The 21,495-nt window shown below is 46.0% G+C and overlaps 3 protein-coding genes across 3 annotated transcripts; 1 reads left to right on the forward strand and 2 right to left on the reverse strand.

Annotated features, from left to right (window-relative positions):
• Nucleotides 1-3,011: 3,011 nt before the first annotated feature.
• LOC100282615 (Dol-P-Man:Man(6)GlcNAc(2)-PP-Dol alpha-12-mannosyltransferase) lies at nucleotides 3,012-8,823 on the reverse strand. Its single transcript, NM_001155523.1, has 10 exons — nucleotides 8,504-8,823; nucleotides 6,311-6,398; nucleotides 6,047-6,206; nucleotides 5,719-5,939; nucleotides 5,350-5,645; nucleotides 4,409-4,520; nucleotides 4,183-4,321; nucleotides 3,737-3,933; nucleotides 3,564-3,653; nucleotides 3,012-3,470 (listed from the first exon to the last, which is right to left on the reverse strand). The coding sequence occupies exons 1-10, from the start codon at nucleotides 8,782-8,784 to the stop codon at nucleotides 3,330-3,332; spliced, it is 1,725 nt and encodes a 574-aa protein (NP_001148995.1). The 5' UTR covers nucleotides 8,785-8,823; the 3' UTR covers nucleotides 3,012-3,329.
• Nucleotides 8,824-13,209: 4,386 nt separating this feature from the next.
• LOC103649603 (uncharacterized) lies at nucleotides 13,210-14,330 on the reverse strand. Its single transcript, XM_008675340.2, has 2 exons — nucleotides 14,164-14,330; nucleotides 13,210-13,706 (listed from the first exon to the last, which is right to left on the reverse strand). The coding sequence occupies exon 2, from the start codon at nucleotides 13,702-13,704 to the stop codon at nucleotides 13,309-13,311; it is 396 nt and encodes a 131-aa protein (XP_008673562.1). The 5' UTR covers nucleotides 13,705-13,706; nucleotides 14,164-14,330; the 3' UTR covers nucleotides 13,210-13,308.
• A 1,070-nt stretch (nucleotides 14,331-15,400) lies between these two features.
• On the forward strand, nucleotides 15,401-19,588 carry LOC100192536 (Syntaxin 43). The gene is made up of 8 exons (NM_001137755.2): nucleotides 15,401-15,773; nucleotides 16,264-16,540; nucleotides 16,651-16,740; nucleotides 16,831-16,908; nucleotides 18,020-18,097; nucleotides 18,208-18,273; nucleotides 18,356-18,436; nucleotides 19,031-19,588. The coding sequence occupies exons 1-8, from the start codon at nucleotides 15,580-15,582 to the stop codon at nucleotides 19,136-19,138; spliced, it is 972 nt and encodes a 323-aa protein (NP_001131227.1). The 5' UTR covers nucleotides 15,401-15,579; the 3' UTR covers nucleotides 19,139-19,588.
• Nucleotides 19,589-21,495: the final 1,907 nt, after the last annotated feature.

Genomic DNA, 21,495 nt, shown 5'->3' on the forward strand with positions numbered 1-21,495 from the left:
GCCTGAGTCAGCTCGGGGTAGGGTGATGATGGCGCCTCCTGTTGACGTGGTTGGTCTGCGCCCTAGGTTGGGCGATGTGGAAGCTCCTCCGAGGCCGAGGTCGAGTCTGTCTTCCGTGGTCGAGGTCGAGTCCGAGTCCCTGGTTCAGGCGAGGCGGAGACCGTCGGCTGAGGCCAGGGCGGAGTCCGAGCCCTGGGGTCGGGCGGAGCGGAGTTCGTCGTCTTCTGGGGCTGAGCCCGAGTCCGAGCCCTGGGTCGGGCGGAGCGGAGTTCGTCGTCTTCCGGGACTTAGCCCGAGTCCGAGCCCTGGGTCGGGCGGAGCAGAGTTCGCCGTCTTCCGGGACTTAGCCCGAGTCCGAGCCCTGGGTCGGACGGAGCGGAGTTCGCCGTCTTCCGGGGCTTAGCCCGAGTCCGAGCCCTAGGTCGGGCGGAGCGGAGTTCGTCGTCTTCCGGGACTTAGCCCGAGTCCGAGCCCTGGGTCGGGCGGAGCGGAGTTCGTCGTCTTCCGGGACTTAGCCCGAGTCCGAGCCCTGGGTCGGGCGGAGCGGAGTTCGCCGTCTTCCGGGACTTAGCCCGAGTCCGAGCCCTGGGTCGGGCGGAGCGGAGCTTCCTATGGTGCCTTCGACCGGGCATGACTGTCTGTCAGTCTCACTCTGTCAAGTGGCACCGCAGTCGGAGTGGCGAGGCGGCGCTGTCCTTCTGCCAGGCCGGTCATTGGAGCGGCGAAGTGACGGCGGTCACTTCGGCTCTGCCGGCTGGGGGGCGCGCGTCAGGATAAAGGTGTCAGGCCACCTTTGCATTAAATGCTCCTGCGATTTGGTCGGTCGGTGCGGCGATTTGGTCAGGGTTGCTTCTTGGCGAAGACAGGGCCTCGGGCGAGCCGGAAATATATTCGCCGCTGGAGGGGGGCCTCGGGCGAGACGGAAATCCTCCGGGTCGGCTGCCCTTGTCCGAGGCTAGGCTCGGGCGAGGCGTAATCGCCTCGAATGGACTGATCCCTGACTTAATCGCACCCATCAGGCCTTTGCAGCTTTATGCTGATGAGGGTTACCAGCTGAGAATTAGGAGCCTTGAAGGTACCCCTAATTATGGTCCCCGACACTTCTTGAGCTAAAACCTTGTTTGCATCCCTTTCACTCCCCCGTTGGATCAACTTGTTCGGGAGAGCAAGTTCCAACAATGATTTAGTCCTTTTTGTCACCCTTTAAGGAGATAGGGATTAAAACAATTTAATCCATATTTTAGTCTCAACTTTTAACAATTTAGAGACTAAATGAATATAAAAATGGAGGGATTAATCTTTAGTCCCTCAAACCAAATATGTCTTTACTTAACAAAGACATATTATGTGTAATCAATTATTTAGTGCAAGCGTGCAATCAAACCATCAAAAACATCCAATCTAAATCTAACGGTTTCATATGGAAGAAGTTAAAAGTAAAATAGGTACAAGTAAAATAGTTATTAGGTTTTAGGTAGAAGGGTTAAATATAAAATAATAGTCATCATTAGATCTAGATTAGATGTACCCGATCACTTGATTGCACGTTGCACCTATATAATTAATCGCACAAGATATTTTCCCTTAATGAACAATGTATCAAAACGTCTGTCTAATAATATGAGTAGAGGGAGTGCTTAGTAGAACGCAATGCTGACAGTACATCATGGTTATGCCGTTAGGGAGTACGGAGTATTCGCATGATCGTTAGAAGTCTTCCATCAAAGAAAACAACAATTAACTGCGTAAAGAACGCATCAAATTCACAAGGCCAGCCAGTTGGTTGGATGGCTTGTCCGCAGGTGCCCCGCTCGCGTCGCCATCTCCGGCGACCTCACTCGGAGCCACTGCCTTCTTCCCGCACCGGTGCCTCCTGCATTGGCACTGCGCCGAGCGGGTGCTCACCGCGCTCCCGAGTCGCGACAGCGGCCCGCTCCCGCCTCCTTCCTCCTCCGCCACGACGCCGCTCCTCCGCGCCTCGCACCGCGCTTCCTCGTGCCCGTCAGCACCGCACAACGAGCACCTTACCACGGTGGGTGTGGCGGGGGCAGGGGCGCAGGCCGCCTTCGCCACGCGCCACGCCTCGCGCACGCCCTCGGCGCGCTCCCAGCTTAGGGCCAGCGCCACCGCGTCGTCCAGCTCCTCGGGATGCTGCGGCTTCACCCAGTCCTTGAACTCGGCGAGGAGGCCGTCGATGAAGGCGGCCTTCGACAGCGCGTTCGGCACGTCGAATCCGACGCCTGAGCACCGCCGGAGGACCCCCTGCAGGCGGAGGTGGTACCGGTTGACAGCCTCGCCGGGGCCCTGCCTCAGCGCCGCGAGCTCGGCGCGCGCGCGGTCCGCGGCGCCCGGCGGGCGGAAGAAGTCGAGGAAGGCGGCGCGGACGGCGTGCCACGGCGGTACCGGCGAGTTGACATCGGCGCCGGAGACCCTGATGTCGTACCACAGCGCGGCGTCGGCGTCTAGCGACGCCGGGAAGATGCGGGCGGCGGCCGCCGGGGTCGCGGCGCCGTTGGCAAGGCGGACGCGGTCGAAGCGGGCGAGGTGGACGTCGGGGCGCTCGCCGGGGTCGCCGCGGAAGACGGGGAGAGGCGCGACCGCGACGTAGGAGCCCATGACGTCCCCGTCGTCGTAGTCGTAGGGGGCGGGGATGAAGGACGGTTGCTCCAAGAATGAAGTGGCGGTGTGCGAGGGGCTGAGTTCTTGGGACATTCCGTCGATGGAGGGGGTCGGTGAGCGGTGGCGGAAGAAGTGTCGCCGGCGGCGCGCAGGCGTGCCGTGGCGGGAGGTGGAGGGATCGGCGGACGCCCGGCCCATGGTTGGGCGCCGGTGCCTGGTGTGCTTTCGCGCGTGAAACGGCAGCGATTTCGAAGGAAACCGCGAGGGAGACGGTTGCTAGGCGTCCCTAAATACGATGGGCCGTGCGCCGGTTGGCCCATGGACCAGGTATTGGCTACTTTGCACAGCATATGCGGAGAAACAATAGAGGCATTTTGCAGGAGGAAAAAAATGCTCAACATAAAAAGGTATAGATCTATCAGTCTGTCATTGGCTAATATTCAACAAACAATCCAAAAAGGTAACAACTGGCGAAGCAGCCGTTTCACAACATGATTCTCCTCGAACATCCCTCCCTACATCAGCAGTTGAGCACTCTCATCCTCGTCATCTCGTGATGAATTTGTATGATGGAAGGATCAGTGGGACAAAAATAGGTACGCCATTACACATTGGGATCAGAAAATCTATGGCAGTAAAAATCTGCAAGCTGTTTGTTAAAAGAAATCACGTGATTAAGCTCATTGAAGCAAACCCCACATTTCCCTTGATTACGCATGGTCAGGATGCAACCTCCTCAGTAGCTTGTACAGGCCGAACACATTGTTTTGTTGCCATCGGTATGGTATGAAGAAGGACCGATATAATGCAGGGGAAAGCTCTCTGTCCAGGAACGGCAGTGCGGCCAATGCCTGTCAGTTTGCAAAGAGTTGTTAGATTGTGAAAACAGAACTAGTAGGATCATGTGCGTTTATATTCAGATTATGTGTTGTGTGTTGATCTACCTCCCATGTCGACAAGTCACTCCCGCGCGAGGGGTAAGGCCGTCTTAGATCAAGTTCCACCAGTAAGTTACATGCTCCAATGTCTTTCAGCTGCACCGGAAAATAAAAACAGGTTGCACTCAGTGTATTATTAGACGATTGCCTTGTTGAAGTTCAGGGAAAAAGGAAACTACATATTGCCCTTCAGCCGCCTTGTTCTTGTTATTGAAGTAGGACGGAGCTGCAGTGGTCCCACCCAGTGTCTCGTTGAAGGGAAATGGAAGTAACCCACGGAAGCCATCATCTATCCACCGGACTTCACTGATATAAGAGGGTATGAAGAACGATGATGGATAGCGATGCCACTCACTTCCAACACACAGAATAGACCCTGCAAACATACAGGTACACAAAATTAGCTACCAACAATTCATTCAAGCATCTTCTTTTCTGGTAATATCTGTTTAGAGTCAGTTTTGCATCTTCATTTATATAAGTACCTTAACAAGAAAAATGGAATCAATGACATAAGACAACGCTCTGGGTCTCTGGCACGTCTAGCATGACAGGCGTAATACTATAGCATACCAACCAAGACCATAATCAATTGCTGTGACAGGTATAGATTGTAGAGTTTTACCGGGTCCAGTGTCATCATGATGTTCTAGATGCTGATAGATCTGCAGGGGAGCACCATATCCATTTAACATGGAAAATGTTCGGCTGTGGGAAGCACACAGAATAAAACCAAGTATCAAAGGACGCAGACCCTTCGCTATCTGTCACAAGCATTATGAAACAACTTTACCATCATTCCCAGTTAATAAACAAGAAGGTGCAAATGTCAGTAAACTCTCCAAGCTAACCTTTTCAAAAATAGACTGATCAGATGAATATTTGTCATGGAAAAAATCAGGTAAACTGTCAATAACAGCTGCAGCTGCAACACATATCAATGAATAAATTGGATAGAGAAACCTGCACAAACAGATAAAGGCCAGTCAGCCTCAGTATGTTCCATCTGTAGGTTGCCATTAACAAGGACTGGTCGACTGGATGAATATAAGAAAAGATTCTTCAAAAGCTAGCTGTTATTCTTTTCATAGCCTATTACAGCACTACTATTTTCATACAATTATGAGGACTACAGAAAACATGGCCATTACTCTTAGCATTAGTCAGTAGCAATAACTAGTTGCAACATAGTACAAAGGATACATGGCTGATTTGGTTGTAATTTAGCTAATTTAGGGGTTTGTTTGGATGCCCATGTATCCATCTCAATCCATGTGTGTTGGGGTGGGTTGCTGTGTAATTTAAACTCAAATCCACACCAACACATATGGATTGATGTGGATACATAGGCATCCAAACAAGACCTTAAGTGAATTTCATGGCTACCATGTGAGAAATGCTGTGAATTCGACTTATAAATGAAACTTGATAACAGCAATACAAGTAAGCTAAACAAATCAGCGACTTGGAAGATGTAGGTCAAAACAAAATACAGGGCACCTCATTTTTGTGTTTAAATCAAACTGGTTACTTCAGGGAGTTCATGGAGTCTAAAGGGAGAACAGAGATAATCTCCAATACATGCAAGTGCTCCAGATAGTTCAAATTAAATTACTTATATGCTAGGTTCATAGTCAAACAGAAATGGCATTTCTAGTCTCTACATAATCTCCATGTGGCAAGATGCCAAGATGTTCTGCAAAAAAGATCAAAAGAAGACTCTTTCCTATATTATATTGCATGCTCCAGTGTTCAACTGATCAGATGTGCATATTGTGAAATTCCTTCTTACCTTTCTTCTTTGTGTGCCTGCAAAGACATGAAAGCCAACCAGATATAGACAGGAGAGACAACTATCAGGAGATCAGGAGCATATTTCTTTCTTGCAAATGGTACAACCCCCAAGAAAAGAAGAGCCAGGATGAAGGCAAAATTGAAATTATTGAATCCATTCCTGAAGTAAAATGAAAACCCCTCGGTTCCATACAAGTGACTTTCGCCGCCACCAATAACGTTATATTTCAGAAGATTGAACACCGAGAATGTCAATCGACCATAGCAGTAATAATCAGCAACAAACGAAAGAACCTAGCATAAACTTGTCATGATCAGTCAAACTCATACATGTTGTAAAACAGTCAATTGTGAGGGATTTACTTACAAGAAAGCACAGTGAAGTCACAAATCCAGATAGAAAAACCCTTCTAAAAGATCCTCTAATTAGAGAATAAACGGTAACAGGGAGGAAGACCAAAATTGAGAAAGGCCAACCAAGGATCACTCCAGCAGCTGCAACTGAGACTGCACCAGCATATTTCTCAAGAAGGAAGAGTGCAGACGAAAGTGTTACTGCATACATGGAGAATGAACTTGGCAAGAAACCTGGAACAAAGTAAATATAATTAAGGTAGCATCCAGTTGGAGCAATCACACGTCTGCAATATAATTTCCAAACAACAATAGAAAACTGAATTTACAAAGATACATACTGGTACTAGCAAAGAAGCAACCGCTGGATAAGCATAGCATTGCAAGAACATAACAAGCAAGCCGCTTCCCATATCTTCTTGAAAGAGCAACCACCAGAACAGTTTCGGTAATAGTTGAAATGAGACCAAGAAAGATTCTCACTGAGTAGAACACACGAACCTTCACAGCAGAATAGGTGAGATATCATTAGTAAGCACAAATAGGTAAAGGGATAGCCAGCATATAAGGATGTGAAGAAACCAAAGGAGTAAGAGAGCACAAACCTTATGCTCACCAAAGATCAATGAAGCAGGCCCAGCTACAAGAGCATGAAAGAAAAGGTACAAATATGACCGAAGAGCAAAGTCGGAACTGCAATAAACGTTTTTGCAGGAAGTCAAAATCAAACAACAAAGCCTTTTAGTCCCAAGTTAAAATCGAGGTCCTATTTACTAACCTCTTGTGCCATGCAGAACATAATATACAAAAAATCATTGTAGACAAATTACATTATTTAATCGGTTTGGTTTCCCTAAAAGGCTAGAGTCTTCCAAGATGCTATGAAGAAAACATCAAATCAAGATGCTATCACAGCAATACTTGCAAGCTGGATCAATTTAAAAGTAAAATATCAGGCCAACATTCAACATAAGGTACCTAAGCATATAGAATAAACCGCTTAGTCCTAAGATGTGGGAGGTGGGGGTGGGGACAAAGGGACGCTTATTAATTTGAAAAATAGTTTCAGCAACAGTTATAGAAGACATGTAGATGTCTTATATATAGTTATATCACTCTTCCAGTCCAAACCACAATATACAGCAATCCCCCTATTGGTAAGAGCTAAAACGAGCCTCGTTAGTCCCAGAGTGGACAGTTGACGCCGGCCCGTTAGTGATGGGGGGCCAGGGTTCGGGGATTTTCTCGGCCGGGACCATTGTTTCGGTCTCTTCTTAATATAATACCGGGAGGGCGGTCTTTCCCTCCCCGGCCGAGTTTTTTTTAGTCCCAGAAATGTTACTGAATATCATAATATACAATTTCCAGCAGAAACTCAAACAAAATACAGAGTATCTGAACGTTAAACACAGAAGAACTTCCGCAATAAAATATCTTTACTGTATGACATGATTAAAGAAATAATCTATGGTAACTCAATCCAAATTTAAGTCATCATGGTACAGTTGCACCAACTGTGACTCTGACTGTTCTAAACGATGGCATGCAAAGAGATTAGGTAGGTGGCAATCAGAAGTAAGGCAGTAAAGTCGAGTCTAGTCAGGCCAGGCAGCCTATTTTGAAACCATTAGTGCCCATGATTGCAGTTGCAGTGGAGGGCAATAGCACAGAAGTCATCTCTGGTGTGCAAATATACATTAGTTCCTAAGTCCTAACAATCAACCATTGACATAACTAAAAAAATTCAATTGCCAGGGGGGAGGGTCACTTTGGCCTACACATAGCTCCGCCACTGCTTGACTGTACGACTATTAGCAGCCTACCTTAATTCTAAAAATGGTCGCGTTGTAAACTTGCCCAGCCTCAAACCTCACCATCATCACTGGTAGAACACTCACCACCTTTCCTCAAGAAAAAAGAATCATACACAAGCAACAGACAATACAGAAACTACCACTGCTTCACCAATCCCTCAAAACCATAAACAGTGTGTGTTTTTCACCTTGGCCTTGTTTGGATGCAGTGGTATCGACCTTAATCCATGTGTTGAAGTGGATTGGGGTGGACCTTAGCTTAGTTTCCACCCCCAATCCACCGTAACACAAGTAGGTTGAAGTGGATAGGACTACATCCTAACAAGGTCTTTAAATCGACCTCAATCCACATGAGGGCATGTTCGTTTTAATCTCAATCCATGTGGATTGGACGGAATTGAGTGGGTTTAAATTTCTAGCAAGTCAAAATTCTTCTTATTTTTTTCCAATCTCATCCAATCCACATGGAAAGGGAATAACCAAACAAGGCCTGAACTGGGGCGAAAAGTACAATACATGTGGGTTGGTGTGGATTAGAGATTTAGAGTGCAGCCAAACAAGGCCTTAGGGTTTGTTTGTCTACACCAAATTTCTCCAATCCATGTGGATTGGAGTGGGAAAGGACCTAATTCTACCTCAATACCTCCCAAAACTATGGATTGTAAGGAGATAAACAATGTTTCCAAACAAGCCCTTTAACATTCAAATCATTCCACTGATAAATCTACAACATACTCCAAGCCAAACCATCCTTCGTGTACCCACAGCCACCCAATCGCACCGCCTAAAGCAAAACACGTTTAATGACGGCGTAGATCTTCCAATGCCCCTCAAACCACTCACGATTGCTTGTCCAAGCTTCCCCGGAAACCATCTACTCCGAATCAGAGCACAAGTCCAAACTCTGCCAGTACGCCCAGGAGCATCAAGTAGCCGAAATGGCAGGCGCAGGCGGGTCTATGGGGGTGAGGTCGGAGAGGCTACCTGTACTCCCATGTCTGGAAGCCGGAGCGGTAGAGGAGGAAGTGGAGGGGCTCCCAGTAGTTGAAGACCTCGTCGCAGTCGTGGATCAGGTTGGAGGACGCGCTCATGTGGCGGAGGAGCCCGAGCGCCAGGAACGGGAGGAACCACTTGATACCCTCGTCCTCGCTGTCCCCGTCTCCGCCGGGCCGCCGCCTCCTGTCCTTGGCGTCCTTGGCGTACCCATCATCTGTCGGTGGCGACGCTGCAGTGGCCCGGCGCTGGCGCGCCGACGAGAGCGACATGGCTGGAGCTCGAGGTGATGGGTCGAAGGTTTGGTCTAGAAGGTTCTGCCGTTCTGGATGTCTGGAGCTACGAGGATTTGGGTCTAGTGCGTGTTTGCCCTCCCCAGCTCCCCTCTTTGCTCGCGCGAAGTAAAGCACAATTGCAGGTGGGTCCCTGAGTAGCTTTTACTCTTTTTTGAAGATGGTTCGTGCTTTTCGTGCCTATCTTTCATTTGAAAAAAAAACACTTGCACCCATGACCCATCCATATATTCGGGTAAAAGTGGAAAACTTCGATCATTAAGTGTTTGGTTGAGGAGCCAAATAGAACGGAGTCATTCCATCACTGATTCTAGGAACGGAGCCGGTCTGTTCTGTGTTTGGTAATTTGGAACGGAGCGGCTCTGTTTTTTGTTTGGTTGGAGAGTGAACGGAACAGAGCGTGATTGTGCGAGCGAGCTGGGAACGGAGCGGTTCCGTCCGGTTGATTTTTTGGAGCGGGATGGTTCCGGATCTGAGAAGAATATTCCCTAATTGGAGCCATTCTGTTCTAGTTACTTTGTAACCAAACAACAACAAAACTGGGACAGAACGGCTCCGTTCTATTTGGCTCTTCAACCAAACACTACCTAAGCAATTGTAACATTGGATTTGAGTAGTCACTTTCTAGGGTAGTAGTTCGCGGTTCGTTTGAGCCCTTAATTAATTTTAGTTTAAAACAAAAATTTAGTCAATTTTATTATGATCCGATCTTATTATAACAAGATCCTTAATTTTTATAGTGTAAAAAATCATTATCACTCCTAGTCACTCCACACCTCCCACTTAGAACTCAAGGCCCCTTCTAACGGGTATCAAATATTTGATAGGATAGACTAAAATTTAGCCATGGAACCAAACAACCCCTTATGCATCCTAGGTCATGCATCGGTCATCTATACATTTCCTGACGATTTGGAGGCTGGTACCTCCGTTCTTCTCCAAAACAACGAGTGTTCTTCTTCTCCCAGTGTTCTCACGAACATGTGCTGATAACGAGATTAGGGAGAAAGTGACAGCAGATGTTGTTTATTGCATGAGTGCTCCTGTTTATATGTACATGAAAGTGTGCAATTTCAAGAGGTGTGTCCCTTGGCAGACACCCCATGGATTCATTACAAAGAGCCACATTTTTCTAACCGTTAATGCTCCATTTGGATGTCGATAATTTAGGATATGAAATTAAACTGGGTCAATATCAAATCGGCTATAATATTGAAATAGGATGTAATTCTAATTCTACTGTTTGGATGTTAATGAATTGGAGTTTAGATTTATAGGTGGTGCTCTGCGTTAGAAGTGTAAGATTTTGATTATAGTCTAGTTTCATAGAGAGTAGCTAGAAAAAGGCCACCACCTCCTTCTCTCAATAAATTAATTTTTATATAGAAAAAACTACATATCCGGACAAAACATCCCATGGATCGAAAATCGAGAGAGTAGCTAGTCGTAGTTTTTTTATTAGCATGACTATTTATCTAAACCACATTTAAATCTTCTGGTTAATATCTTTTATTAACTGCATAGTTGATTTTGAACAATAAATTAGGCTATCATAGTTGGCAAGGGTGCTTGATACAGTATGGAGCTACTTTTCACGTGTCGACTGTCTCCAGCAGCGTCCCCTAAATTTCGTCCCCTAAAGGAATATTCTCTGTCCTTTACAGAACACTCTAAAAGATTCTGTCCTCTATATATTCTCCGTCTCCAGCAGCGTCCTCTAAATTCCATCCCCTAAAGCTACAGTGTTAACAGATTCACATTTTCCATTTCTTTTTCATTTTTCTTTGTTTTCTTCTCATTTGACACTATATAAATGATCCGAAAAAATTGTATTTATTAAATTTGAAAGCAATAAATTCGAAATATCAATAATAATTACATTGATTGTTTTGTTGTTGTGTAATTGTTGTCGGTAACGCGCCACATAGTATAATATCGTTGGCGAGTCACGTGGGTTTCCTGGTATGCTTGGTAGTGTTGATTGCATGCATTGGGAGTGGCATAACTGCCCAAGTTCATGGAAGGGGATGTTTACAGGGCGTGGTAAACATCCTACCATGATCTTGGAAGTTGTTGCGTCGTATGACCTGTGGATATGGCATGCATATTTTGGTCTGTCAGGTAGTTGCAACGACATAAATGTTCTTCACCGTTCAAACCTTTTCGAAAGGCATCTGAGCGGTGACACACCTCCTGTTTCATTCACTGTGAATGGTCACACGTACAATATGGGATATTACCTAGCAGACGGGATTTACCCTGACTGGCCCGCATTTGTGAAGACAATCCGTAACCCCTACGACGTTAGAACCCAACACTTTGCAACAATTCAAGAGTCTGCTCGAAAAGATATAGAACGAGCTTTCGGTGTACTCCAGAAGAGATGGGGTGTGGTCCGTGGACCTGCATACGGTTGGAGTCCTGAACACATTGGGGACATCATGAAAACATGCATAATATTGCACAACATGATAGTAGAAGACGAAGGTCCATTGTCTTTCAACACAACCTTTGAAAACATCGGAGTGCTGGCAGACACAACTCAAGGTTCAATGGAAGAGCGCAATGACTTCGTCAATCAAAGGTACAACCAACTGAAAGACCGCAACAAATATACTCAGCTTCAGGTAGATCTGATACACCATCACTGGGCGCGACATGGATCCGGAGTTGCATAGGACGCAATGAAACAAGTTCTGTCATGGCTGTTCTTATCTACTATCGAACTGTCTTTGTTTACTTTTCATTGTTCTAATGTCTGTGTTAGTGTCATGTCTGTTCTACTTCATGTGTCAAGTGTGTGTACTGTGTGTCTTAGTGTCCAAGTGTCGTAGTGTCTCATGCTGGTGTTTGAATTCAATAAGAAGGAGTACTACTGTCATGCAACCACATGTGTGTACAAATGCTAAACAAAAACTGCACCAAGCTCACAGTTCATGAAACCAAATAGTTCAACACATATAGTAAAACATTCAGGTACAAACCATGACAAATAGTTCAAAACAATAACTTGAAAACAAATAGTTCAAAGAGGACCTAAAAATCTGGTACAAACCAGATTACGATCTGACGACAGCAACCTCACAGTAACAAGTCCGAGTATGCCTCATTCATAAACGACAAACAAACATATTAAGTAAGGAACCTTCACTGGCCAGATGAAGTAGACCCAGTAACCCTTGCCAGTATCTCTTGTTGCTTGGCTTCATAGTACTGGCGGAGGAGAGGGTTACATTTGCTCAAATCCATGCTTAAGATCATTATCTCCTCTTCCTTGTCCTCCTTTAGTTTCTGCCTTTCAAGCCTTAATTTCTCTAGGTTCAACTTCTTCTTTTCAAGGAGCAATTTCTGCCTCTCATTTCTGTTCATTGAATCCAACTTCTTTTCCTCAGTTGTAACAGCTGTTTTGTACACTGACAGGCGCTCCAAAGAAAGATCACCCATGCGTGTCATAAACTCAGAATCTGATGAAGATGTGTCCACAGATTTAGTCCTCTTTGCCTTTTCCTTCGAAGAATCTCGACCAAGGGGCCTCTTGGATGTGAAGCTTGATGGTACAGATTCTTCTGCATCCAAATCGACAGTGTTAGAATGTGTGGGATTAGCGTTGGCTTGCTGTTGTTGTTGACCCATGTGGTTGTCCATCCATTTTGGTTGGTCCTTAAGAATGGCCCAACAGTGTAAAAAGTGGAAAGGCTTCTTCTCAATTGCTGCAAACCTAGAAGCTGCCAGTGATGTCTGCCACATATAACAAATGGTTACAACAGGAACCTACTAACAAACCTCTAAATAGTGATGTCAAAATGTTACATGAAAGATTTACCTTGTCCGCGTCACTGAGTCCACTAGGATTCTGTCGGAGGACTGCCATCATGTATCCAGCAAAAGTGGAACACTGTGTTTTGATAGTATCCCATCTACTCATCAAAGATTTTGTGGACCTTTCTGGCAATGTTCCTCGTCTTGAGTTGTATGCTTGAGTAATTCTACTCCAAAATCCTTGACGTTTCTGGCCTGTGTTAATAATGGGATCGCAACTAACAGCAAGCCATGCATGGCATACCCTTGTGTCCTCTTCAGCAGTGAAGTTTGCTAGCTTAGTTCTTTGAGTTGGCTTTTTAGTAACAGCTGGTGTTCTTGATCCCTCGGGTTGCCCATCAACTGGAAATTCAGAGTATTGTGTTCCGATAGGCTGCTCGTCAATCTGGCTAAGGAAGCTTCCATATTGAGACATCACCTGGTTCCAATCACTCCCCATTCTATGCAATACAGGCAGATGAAACATGATATAAATGAGTATGTAGGCATCATGTAACATGGTATAAAGTAAGGCAAACATAGTCGAAGAAAACACATAAATTATTGTAGTAACTGAATCGGATTCAGTTTACATAGACCAGAACATTAAAGTCCCCCAAAAGCATGATCATACCAACCGACAAGTACACCTGAACATAGACCTAAACATGCTACAATACTTGTACTGAAGTTTAACCTAGAACACTAGTACGGATATGTGTCGTCGGTTGAGTAGTCACGACCATCGTCGTAGCCCACAAGGTCTTCATACTTAATTGGTGACTCTTCGTCTATCAGCAGCTCGTCTTCTGAATCATCTTGTATGAGAAGCTCCTCTACTGCTTCCTCTTGTTGTGGATGTTCTTTCACTTCACTCTTAGCCATATTTTCTACCTCCCACTGAGTTTGCACTGCTACGTCTTCAAGATCCTTGGCGAGGTCGTCAATCTCAACTAGTGCTCGGTTCAATTCGTCGAGGAAAGGTGAGTTGAAAGGCTGGAAGGCTGATTTGACGACATCAACGATGTCACAACTACGCTTTTGAACAACTCTGAGCAGAGTAGCCAGTGCTTTACGGAGCTTTTCGTTCTCCGAATCCATGGCTACATCAAACACAGTGTTCAATTAGTTAACATCGACTACAATTTAAGTATGTTATACAAACTACTCAATCGAAGGGATTCCAAACTATGAGTACAGAGTTCAAATTTGCAGATTAGGTTACCTGTTGCATCTATGTCAACCTGTTATAAATTTGCAGATTAGGTTACCATGGTCGCATACAAAATTCATGTTGAGTAATTTGAATCTGGACAGAACCGAATCATAGGGGACGAACAACCCCCCAAACCCGAAATGGATCCCGCAAATCCGGTCTAAATTGAAGCATCCGGACACAACAATAAGCCATTGATGCATGAAATTCATGCGCATTATTTACAATGCTCAAGATCGTAAACCCTAAACAGCCCAGAAACCCTAATCCATACTACCGAATACGAACAATACAATACGGTAATGATTAAGTACTAAACAAAAAAGGATTTGTGTAGTTCGTACCTCGCTGTTCGCGGATCTGCCTTGGTGGACCGAATCGAAGACGAAGACGACAGCGGCGAGGAGGTTCTCTTCCTTTTGTCGGCTGCCTTCGACGAAGTCGGCGGACGACGAAGCCTTTTGCCGATGGCGACTCTCCGGCGACGAACAGGGGGAAGCTGGCTTGGATCTTCGGTTACGGGGGGTCGCGCGGCCTCGGTTCCAAGGGATGCGAGCTCTACGCCGACAGACCCGCCTCCGCACGGCCGCTTCTCGCCCTCCTGCCTCGATGCCGGCGGCGAAGCGCGCCGGATCGAGGGCTCGGCCCCGGAAGATGCAGTCGCCAGCGCGGGGTAGGAATGCGGGGAAGTTTCCTGGCGGCGGCTGGTGGACGAAGAGCGCGGATAGCGCACTCCCGGAGCCCTCCACATTTAGAGTGCCTGCCACATCCTCTAAAATTTAGAGGACGGTATAGAGTGCCTTGCTGGAGCCGTAGGGGACCTGACAGTCCTCTATATTTAGAGGACAAGACCCTTTACAGGGTGCTGTTGGAGACAGCCTCAATCTCAAACGAGACCACGACCCGTAGCAGGTGGTACTTAAGAGCGTGACCATGGTGCATGGGGCTGCGCGGCTGAGAAGAAGAATATCCGGTGACGTCACCGGTGGTTCAGTGGTGGTACTAGGAAGGACGGACGGGATGGGACCGGGGTAGGCCGCGCCGCACCGCATTTACGACACGGGAACAAGGAGTGGTAGACCCAGCTGCTACAAATATCAAAAAAGGAAACAAAAATATAGATCAGGAAGATTTAAACCTTGACTGTAAACATAGATACGGAGTTTGACGCCAAGATCTATGGTGTCAAGGGTTGGCGCCGACCTACCGACACGTGGTCGTCATGCAAGCACCGCGTCAATCCACGTCGTCGAGACATAGGCGTCAATAGCAATGGCGTTGGTCCGTGTTAGATAGGCGTCAATGTTATTAGCGCCGATCCATGGACTTATTTTTTAAAATGAAACTCAAAAAGACATATTTATGAAAATAAAATAAAATAGCTAAATTGCAAAAAAAAAGTTGGCGGCTACCGAGGTACCGTCCTAGTCCACAAATGCATTTGAAAGGCAAAGGCTGCAACTGTCGCAGCAGGCCCGCAAGCGATGTGCGATCACGGCCCAGCCCAATGCTTAACAGCGAACGTGCACGATCCAGCCGAAGGCCCGAATAAACAGCCCAACACGCGCCCCCATTGCTTTCCTTTGGGGTGAAGGGAGCGGAAGTCGCCCCCTCCCTCGACTCCCCCAGGCCCCAACGCCACCGTGTCCTCCCCCGCCCACAGCCGCGTCGCGCACCAACTCCAATTCCTCCTCTCCGAGCGCCCCCACCCACCTCGACGCCTCGCCTCGGCCGTTGAGATCTCGCGCGCCCGCGGCGGCATGGCGACGCGCAACCGGACGCCGCTCTACCGCAAGTACCGCGACGCGCTGCGGCACGTCCGCGCGCCGCCCGGGGCGCCGTCGTCGTCCGGCGGCGGCGGCGGCGGGGGAGGGCCGGTAATCGAGATGGCCTCACTCCTGCGCTCCGACCGCCCCTACGCGCCCCTCAGCACCGACGACCCCTCCGCCTCCAGGTGCCACCACCTCCAACTCTCCACAGCCCTCCTCACATCTCGTCTGGTCTCTCGGACGTTTGGGAATATCAGTGAAGGTAACTAGTTGCGAGACGGGAGTTTCTCAGCTAGATCGAGAGGCGTCTGACCGTGCTAACGAGTAGACAGAGTGAGCTAATTGGCCGGTGACTCAAATGAAGTGGTTGAATTGCAGATCACTAGACTCGCCCATTAGATTGTCTGATCTAGTCAAGCCTTTGCGTATTTGCTTATTACTACGAGGCAATGACGTGTGTAACCTTACTGGGGATGGGAATCTCCACCACTAGATCGAGCAAATGTAAGGCTTGCCATAGCATGTCGGTCGACGGTGATCAGTGGCTTAGGCAGTAAAGCTGTAGTGCTCTGTTCTGATTTGCAAACGCAAAGGTTAACTACTAGCGTTGGTTGGTTGGACCCCACTGGTGAGATGAAACGAACGCAGCACTGACATTTGGTTTCTGTGTTGCAGTAGAGGCGCTGCGACGGTCGGGCTACCCCCAGCCTGGGTGGATGTCTCTGAAGAGATATCCGCAAACATGCAGCGGGCAAGGACGAAAATGGCGGAGCTGGCTAAGGCGCATGCCAAAGCCTTGATGCCGTCCTTTGGTGATGGCAGAGACGACCAACGAGCCATTGAGGTTCTCACGCACGAGGTAACGGACTTGCTAAAGAGGTCGGAGAAGAGGCTGCAGAAGCTGTCCATGAAAGATTCGTCAGAGGACTCAAATGTCCGGAAGAATGTCCAGGTAATAATAGAACCTTATTTAGCATTGGCAGTTACAAGTTTAAGAGTGACAGTTCGTGCTTCTTTGTTCCCCGGTTGATGGGCAAAACACCCCTGGCTGTTTATGTGCAGCGTTCTCTTGCTACAGACCTGCAAAACCTGTCAATGGAGTTCCGGAAAAAGCAGTCGTCGTATCTAAAGCAGCTTCGTCAACAAAAAGAGGTTCCTTTCTGTTGTCATCAGATAATTTGGTACTGATAGAATGGTTGCCCAACTCCGACTGGTATGCTTTATCTACGAATACCTTTGCAGGGTCAGGACGGTGTTGATTTGGAAATGAATATAAACGGAGCAAAGTCTACATTTGAAGATGATGAGTTTGACGATGTGGTATGTTTGACACTTGCCCGCTTCCAGGACTCCTTGAGACTTGCATACTAGTGAAATAAATATTTGCTTGATAGAACATGTTTGCCTCTATAATAAACAGAAATCGGAAAATGGCAGGTAAAGGATGAAATAATAACGACAAAGTTCTGCCTTATGGGGTACTGGTGTTTCCGTTTATTTGGGTTAGTTATACAGTTCATAAGCCAGTTTTTGAAGTTGGGTTTTTGATATGGGTAATTCAGTTTTCCCCCTCCATGATGCTTGTTGTGGCTGGAGCTGGATGCTGGTATTGCATTTATTGGTGTTGGATAACTCTGTATTATACCTCCCTCAATTCTTATATTAGCACTGTTGATATCCACATCTGTGTATGGAGAACACTTCCCACCCTGCCACACACTGACACACGCAACTTTCTTTTGCCTTTTCCTTTTCTTTTGTTTTTTAGCTGCAAACACATTGCTTTGGATATCATAAAATTGATTATGAATGGAGGATAATATTGGATACTAAGCTATATATTATGGCAAGCGCCAGGGTAGTAGTACCTGGTGTTTAACTCTTTATCCATGGATATCCTAGAATATCCCCTGTCCTTTTTACCTAGGAACTTCGAACTGATTGAAAAGGGCATGGTCCACTCTGTTTCATTAAATGCTGTGTTATCGTAAGAGATGGACACTTGACTAGTAATATATATCGTATATGATATATGTGAGTAAAATGCAATAAGTTTGTGTTACCTCCTTATCTTGTTGTAGCAAACTACATTGGTCCAATTAAACATAACAGTACAACCATAGTCACCATCCAGTTTATAGTCTGCAAAGAAGGACTAACAGTGTTAGATGGTTGGTTCACTAAAACTAAAACTGCTGCAAAGATGCTTTAGGAAATTCTTCGGCACAATCTATCCTTTATTTTGTCAGTATTTCATTTCTTCCTTGTTTGGAATTTTTGTTTATCCATGCATGATAGATTTGGTTGGGTTTTGAATCTATTGTGTTAAGAACATTCTTGTTGGGGTCCAGGCCAGCAGATGATGAGAAATGTACTTAGTTCTTTGAAGTTTAGGTTATCGGTGTAATTCATAATTGTATTTTGTTACTAGGGTTTCACTGAGGTTCAGATGTCAAAACTTAAGAAAAGCGAAGCCTTCACTAGAGAAAGGGAGAGAGAAATTGAGCAGGTGAGTTTTTATTTATTTCTTTGATGGTTCTGTCAATCACATATGCATTCTTTTTTGACAGCACATGTTCTGAAGTCTGTTTATTATTGTTGTATGTTTGTGGCTTGAAGGTTGTTGAATCAGTCAACGAACTTGCACAGATCATGAAGGATCTTTCAGTTCTCGTGATTGATCAGGTATATGAAACCCTGATTGATTGTCAATATTGGTTTCAGATGACTAGTTGGGACCAGACTCTTGATTTCTTACTTCAAACAGGGAACCATCATCGATCGGATAGACTACAACATACAGAATGTTGCAGCTTCAGTTGAGGAGGGTTACAAACAATTGCAAAAGGTTTCATTCTCAAACCATATTTACCCTCACTGGTAGTAATGTTCCCGCTATACACATTTCTGTAGAGTGGACCTTTAGTAATGGTGAACCAATCTTTTATGCTGCTGATAGGACTCCAAGCTGTATGGTGCTTGATTGCTTTTTTGAGTAGCATGATTTGGTCTTTTGTTATATGCCTTCAGGGTACACTTTTCTTTTTCATTGGTGAAATCATGCGATTCAAACATTTCACCTTTTTAGCTTGTACTTTACCTCTAAATATCCTGATTGTCACTAAACAAGTAAACATAACACCCTGTTTATTTCCATGTCTGTAAAATATGACACTTCCCGCGACTGGGGCAGTAAATGTTGAACCGACCCTCCAGTTTACTGTTTACCGCAGTCCGCAGGCACTTTCTTATGCCTTTACGATCTCTCTATCTCTGCATTCGATTGTTACTGTTAGCTATATACATTATGTTAGAGGTTCCATGGAGGCCATGTGTGCTTGCAGAATTCAATAGCGTTTCTTGAAATGGAGAAAAAAATAGTTGGCTGCATCAGTACAAGAAGCTTGCAGTCGAATAATATATTGGTTCGTCTGTTCTGCAGGCTGAGAGGACCCAGAAGAAAGGGGGCATGGTGATGTGTGCCACTGTCCTTGTCATTCTAATCTTCATCATGATAGTCCTTCTGATTTTGAAGGAGATCATTTTCTGACATACATACCTATCTCATTCTACCGGGAACGCCGCAGTTCGTTTGAATAGCGCGATACGGTTCGCTGATCTGAAGATAGTTCTCCTGCCCATTTTCATAATGGCTGGGCCAGCAACTGTCTTCCGTGTTGGCCACAATTTTTTTGCATCGTTGCAGATGTAGAGATGCTCTATTCATACATGCCTCATATTTATAGGGAAAAGAGGATTGTTTTACACGTTTCACCTTCCAGTTTGCCTTGCGGCGACGAGGCTTGGCTGGTTGTTTATGCCTCTGTATAGGGTGAGTTGTATCATACATCAGGTTATCGGAAATCAGAAAGTAGATTCAGTTCCTTTCTGCTTTATGTTGTCTGCCCTTCTATTTTGAGCTAGTTTTGAAGTGGCATTTCATTGTACCAGACATTCCTAACAATTGTTTCTACAACTTTTCGCTCATGTGTAGCTGATTATTACTGGTATCAGCAGCCTGTGCTGTGAGCCACAAGGGTTTGTTTGGAGCTGGAGGGCAATCGCTTTGATCGTCTTTGGGCCTCCCTCCCCCATGGCCAACTGAGCGCCATGCAGGGATCTGATCTCATTTTCCAGAACTCTGAAATTTCACAAACCCGATTAATCAACTAAATTACTCTAGTAGACCGAATGTTCAGCCCTAGATCCAATAGCTGAAGATCGTTCGGTGGACAACAAGTCAACCACTGCGTCAAGCATGCATTGTTTTAATTTTAAAATTTAAGGTAATGCAGCTGCCATAGTAGATCATGGCCCCGTTTGGATCTGTTTTTTGCGGATTATGGCGATCAAAAGCTGCTTATCTCAACCAAACGCTCGGATTGTCGTGCTGCTTCTGAGACAAGGCGCTTCTCGTGGACGCTGAATTTGAACTCCACCGCGGAAGCAGGTAACAAGGCGCGTCTCAGGGAAGCTGACTGCTCGTCTCCTGTTTGCCATGCGTGCTCATCATAGTTACCCGAGTCATGTTTATTTATTCATATTCATAATTTATTTGTTTTGTTTTGTAAACATCATTAGCATGATAATTGACATATAGTATAGGATCATTGATAATTACGAGGTTGCATGCGTCGTTATTTGTGAAATTACGTAATAATTTGGTTTTTGTATGGCGTTTTTGAATAATTATGGAAGTAAAAATGTTTTATATTAGAATTGTATCATCTGAAGGACGTGTTGTACTGTAATGCATTAAATTAAGTTAAAGTATTTTCATATATCATAAAGTGTTAACTACATTATAAGTTAGTGCTATGATATCTAATAATCCGGTCGGCCAAGCACCTAAAAAAGCCGAACCAAACAGGCCCGTAATGATGTGTTGCTTGTGTGTATTTATCTGTTTCCTTTTTTCAATCAGAATCTATAATCTCATAATCTGCGTATTCAAACACCCGGATTCTAACCATAAGCTTCTCCCCACAGCCAGCTTTTCCCCACAGCCAGCTTTTCAGAAAAGCTTCTCAGAAAAAAGCCGAATCAAACAGGCCCCATAACATGTCCTTCGCCAGCGGTCGTCCTGGATTTGTTGTACTTGTACCTCAAACTCGTCCCTCTCGCGGAACAAGTGGATGTGGTGCTGGTGAGGCGGTTCTCTGCTATGCCGGAGACTGTCCTTCTGGAAGGTAAATAGAGACACGAAGGTGTGTAGACCGTCGAAGTGGTGTAGCCTCGACGGATGGTGCATAGATGGGAGATGCGTATGAAACTATCCGTATTGAATGACCTCTTTAGGCAGAGATGTCCAAACGGGCTGCCTGGCCCGACCCGAACCCGTTGAAGCACAACACGATTAGGTCTGATTATCCGGGCTGCCCGACGGGTTCAACTCGTCGAACGAGCCCAGCACGGGATAGGCCTAACCGGACCGACTCTGCCCCTTAAGCCCGACTCGAAAATATTCACCGTGCCTGCTCGAGCCCACCAACGCATAAATCAAGCTTAAAATTATATCACCATAAAAAATTGAACATATTTATAAATCATAATTGAAGGATATAACTAAATAAAATAACATATATTACAAATAATACACATTTCACAAATAAACGATAGACATTAAATAAAAAATAGAGCTATTTTGTATGTTTGCCTTGTTAAACGGGGCGAGTCCTAGTCCGTTTAGAAACGATTCATGCTTGGGCTAGCCCGGCGGGCCCAAAACTCGGAACGAGCCCGACACGCCTTCCGTGCCGGGCTAGGCCCGACCCCGTATAGAACCGAACCGTGTCGGGCTCGGATTGGGTCCAAATAGTGGGCTTCGTGCCGGGCTCGCGGGCCGTGTGCTTATCGGCCATCTATACTCTTATGCCATGTTTGTTTCCCTCCTAAATTATATAAGTT

This window comes from Zea mays, chromosome 3 (assembly GCF_902167145.1).
Source record: "Zea mays cultivar B73 chromosome 3, Zm-B73-REFERENCE-NAM-5.0, whole genome shotgun sequence".
Taxonomy (NCBI): Eukaryota; Viridiplantae; Streptophyta; class Magnoliopsida; order Poales; family Poaceae; genus Zea; species Zea mays.

Bases quoted from the DNA above. Each gene is read 5' to 3' on its own strand.
- LOC100282615 (NM_001155523.1), bottom strand. From the start codon at position 8,784: ATGTCGCTCTCGTCGGCGCGCCAGCGCCGGGCCACTGCAGCGTCGCCA. The intron at 6,399-8,503 runs GTAGCCTCTCCG...CGTTTATTGCAG, and splicing joins TTCCAGACATGGGAGTACAG to TTCCGACTTTGCTCTTCGGT. The intron at 3,654-3,736 runs GTAGTTTCCTTT...TTTCCGGTGCAG, and splicing joins AGGCGGCTGAAGGGCAATAT to CTGAAAGACATTGGAGCATG.
- LOC103649603 (XM_008675340.2), bottom strand. From the start codon at position 13,704: ATGGATTCGGAGAACGAAAAGCTCCGTAAAGCACTGGCTACTCTGCTC.
- LOC100192536 (NM_001137755.2), top strand. From the start codon at position 15,580: ATGGCGACGCGCAACCGGACGCCGCTCTACCGCAAGTACCGCGACGCG. The intron at 16,541-16,650 runs GTAATAATAGAA...GTTTATGTGCAG, and splicing joins ATGTCCGGAAGAATGTCCAG to CGTTCTCTTGCTACAGACCT. The intron at 18,274-18,355 runs GTATATGAAACC...TACTTCAAACAG, and splicing joins CAGTTCTCGTGATTGATCAG to GGAACCATCATCGATCGGAT.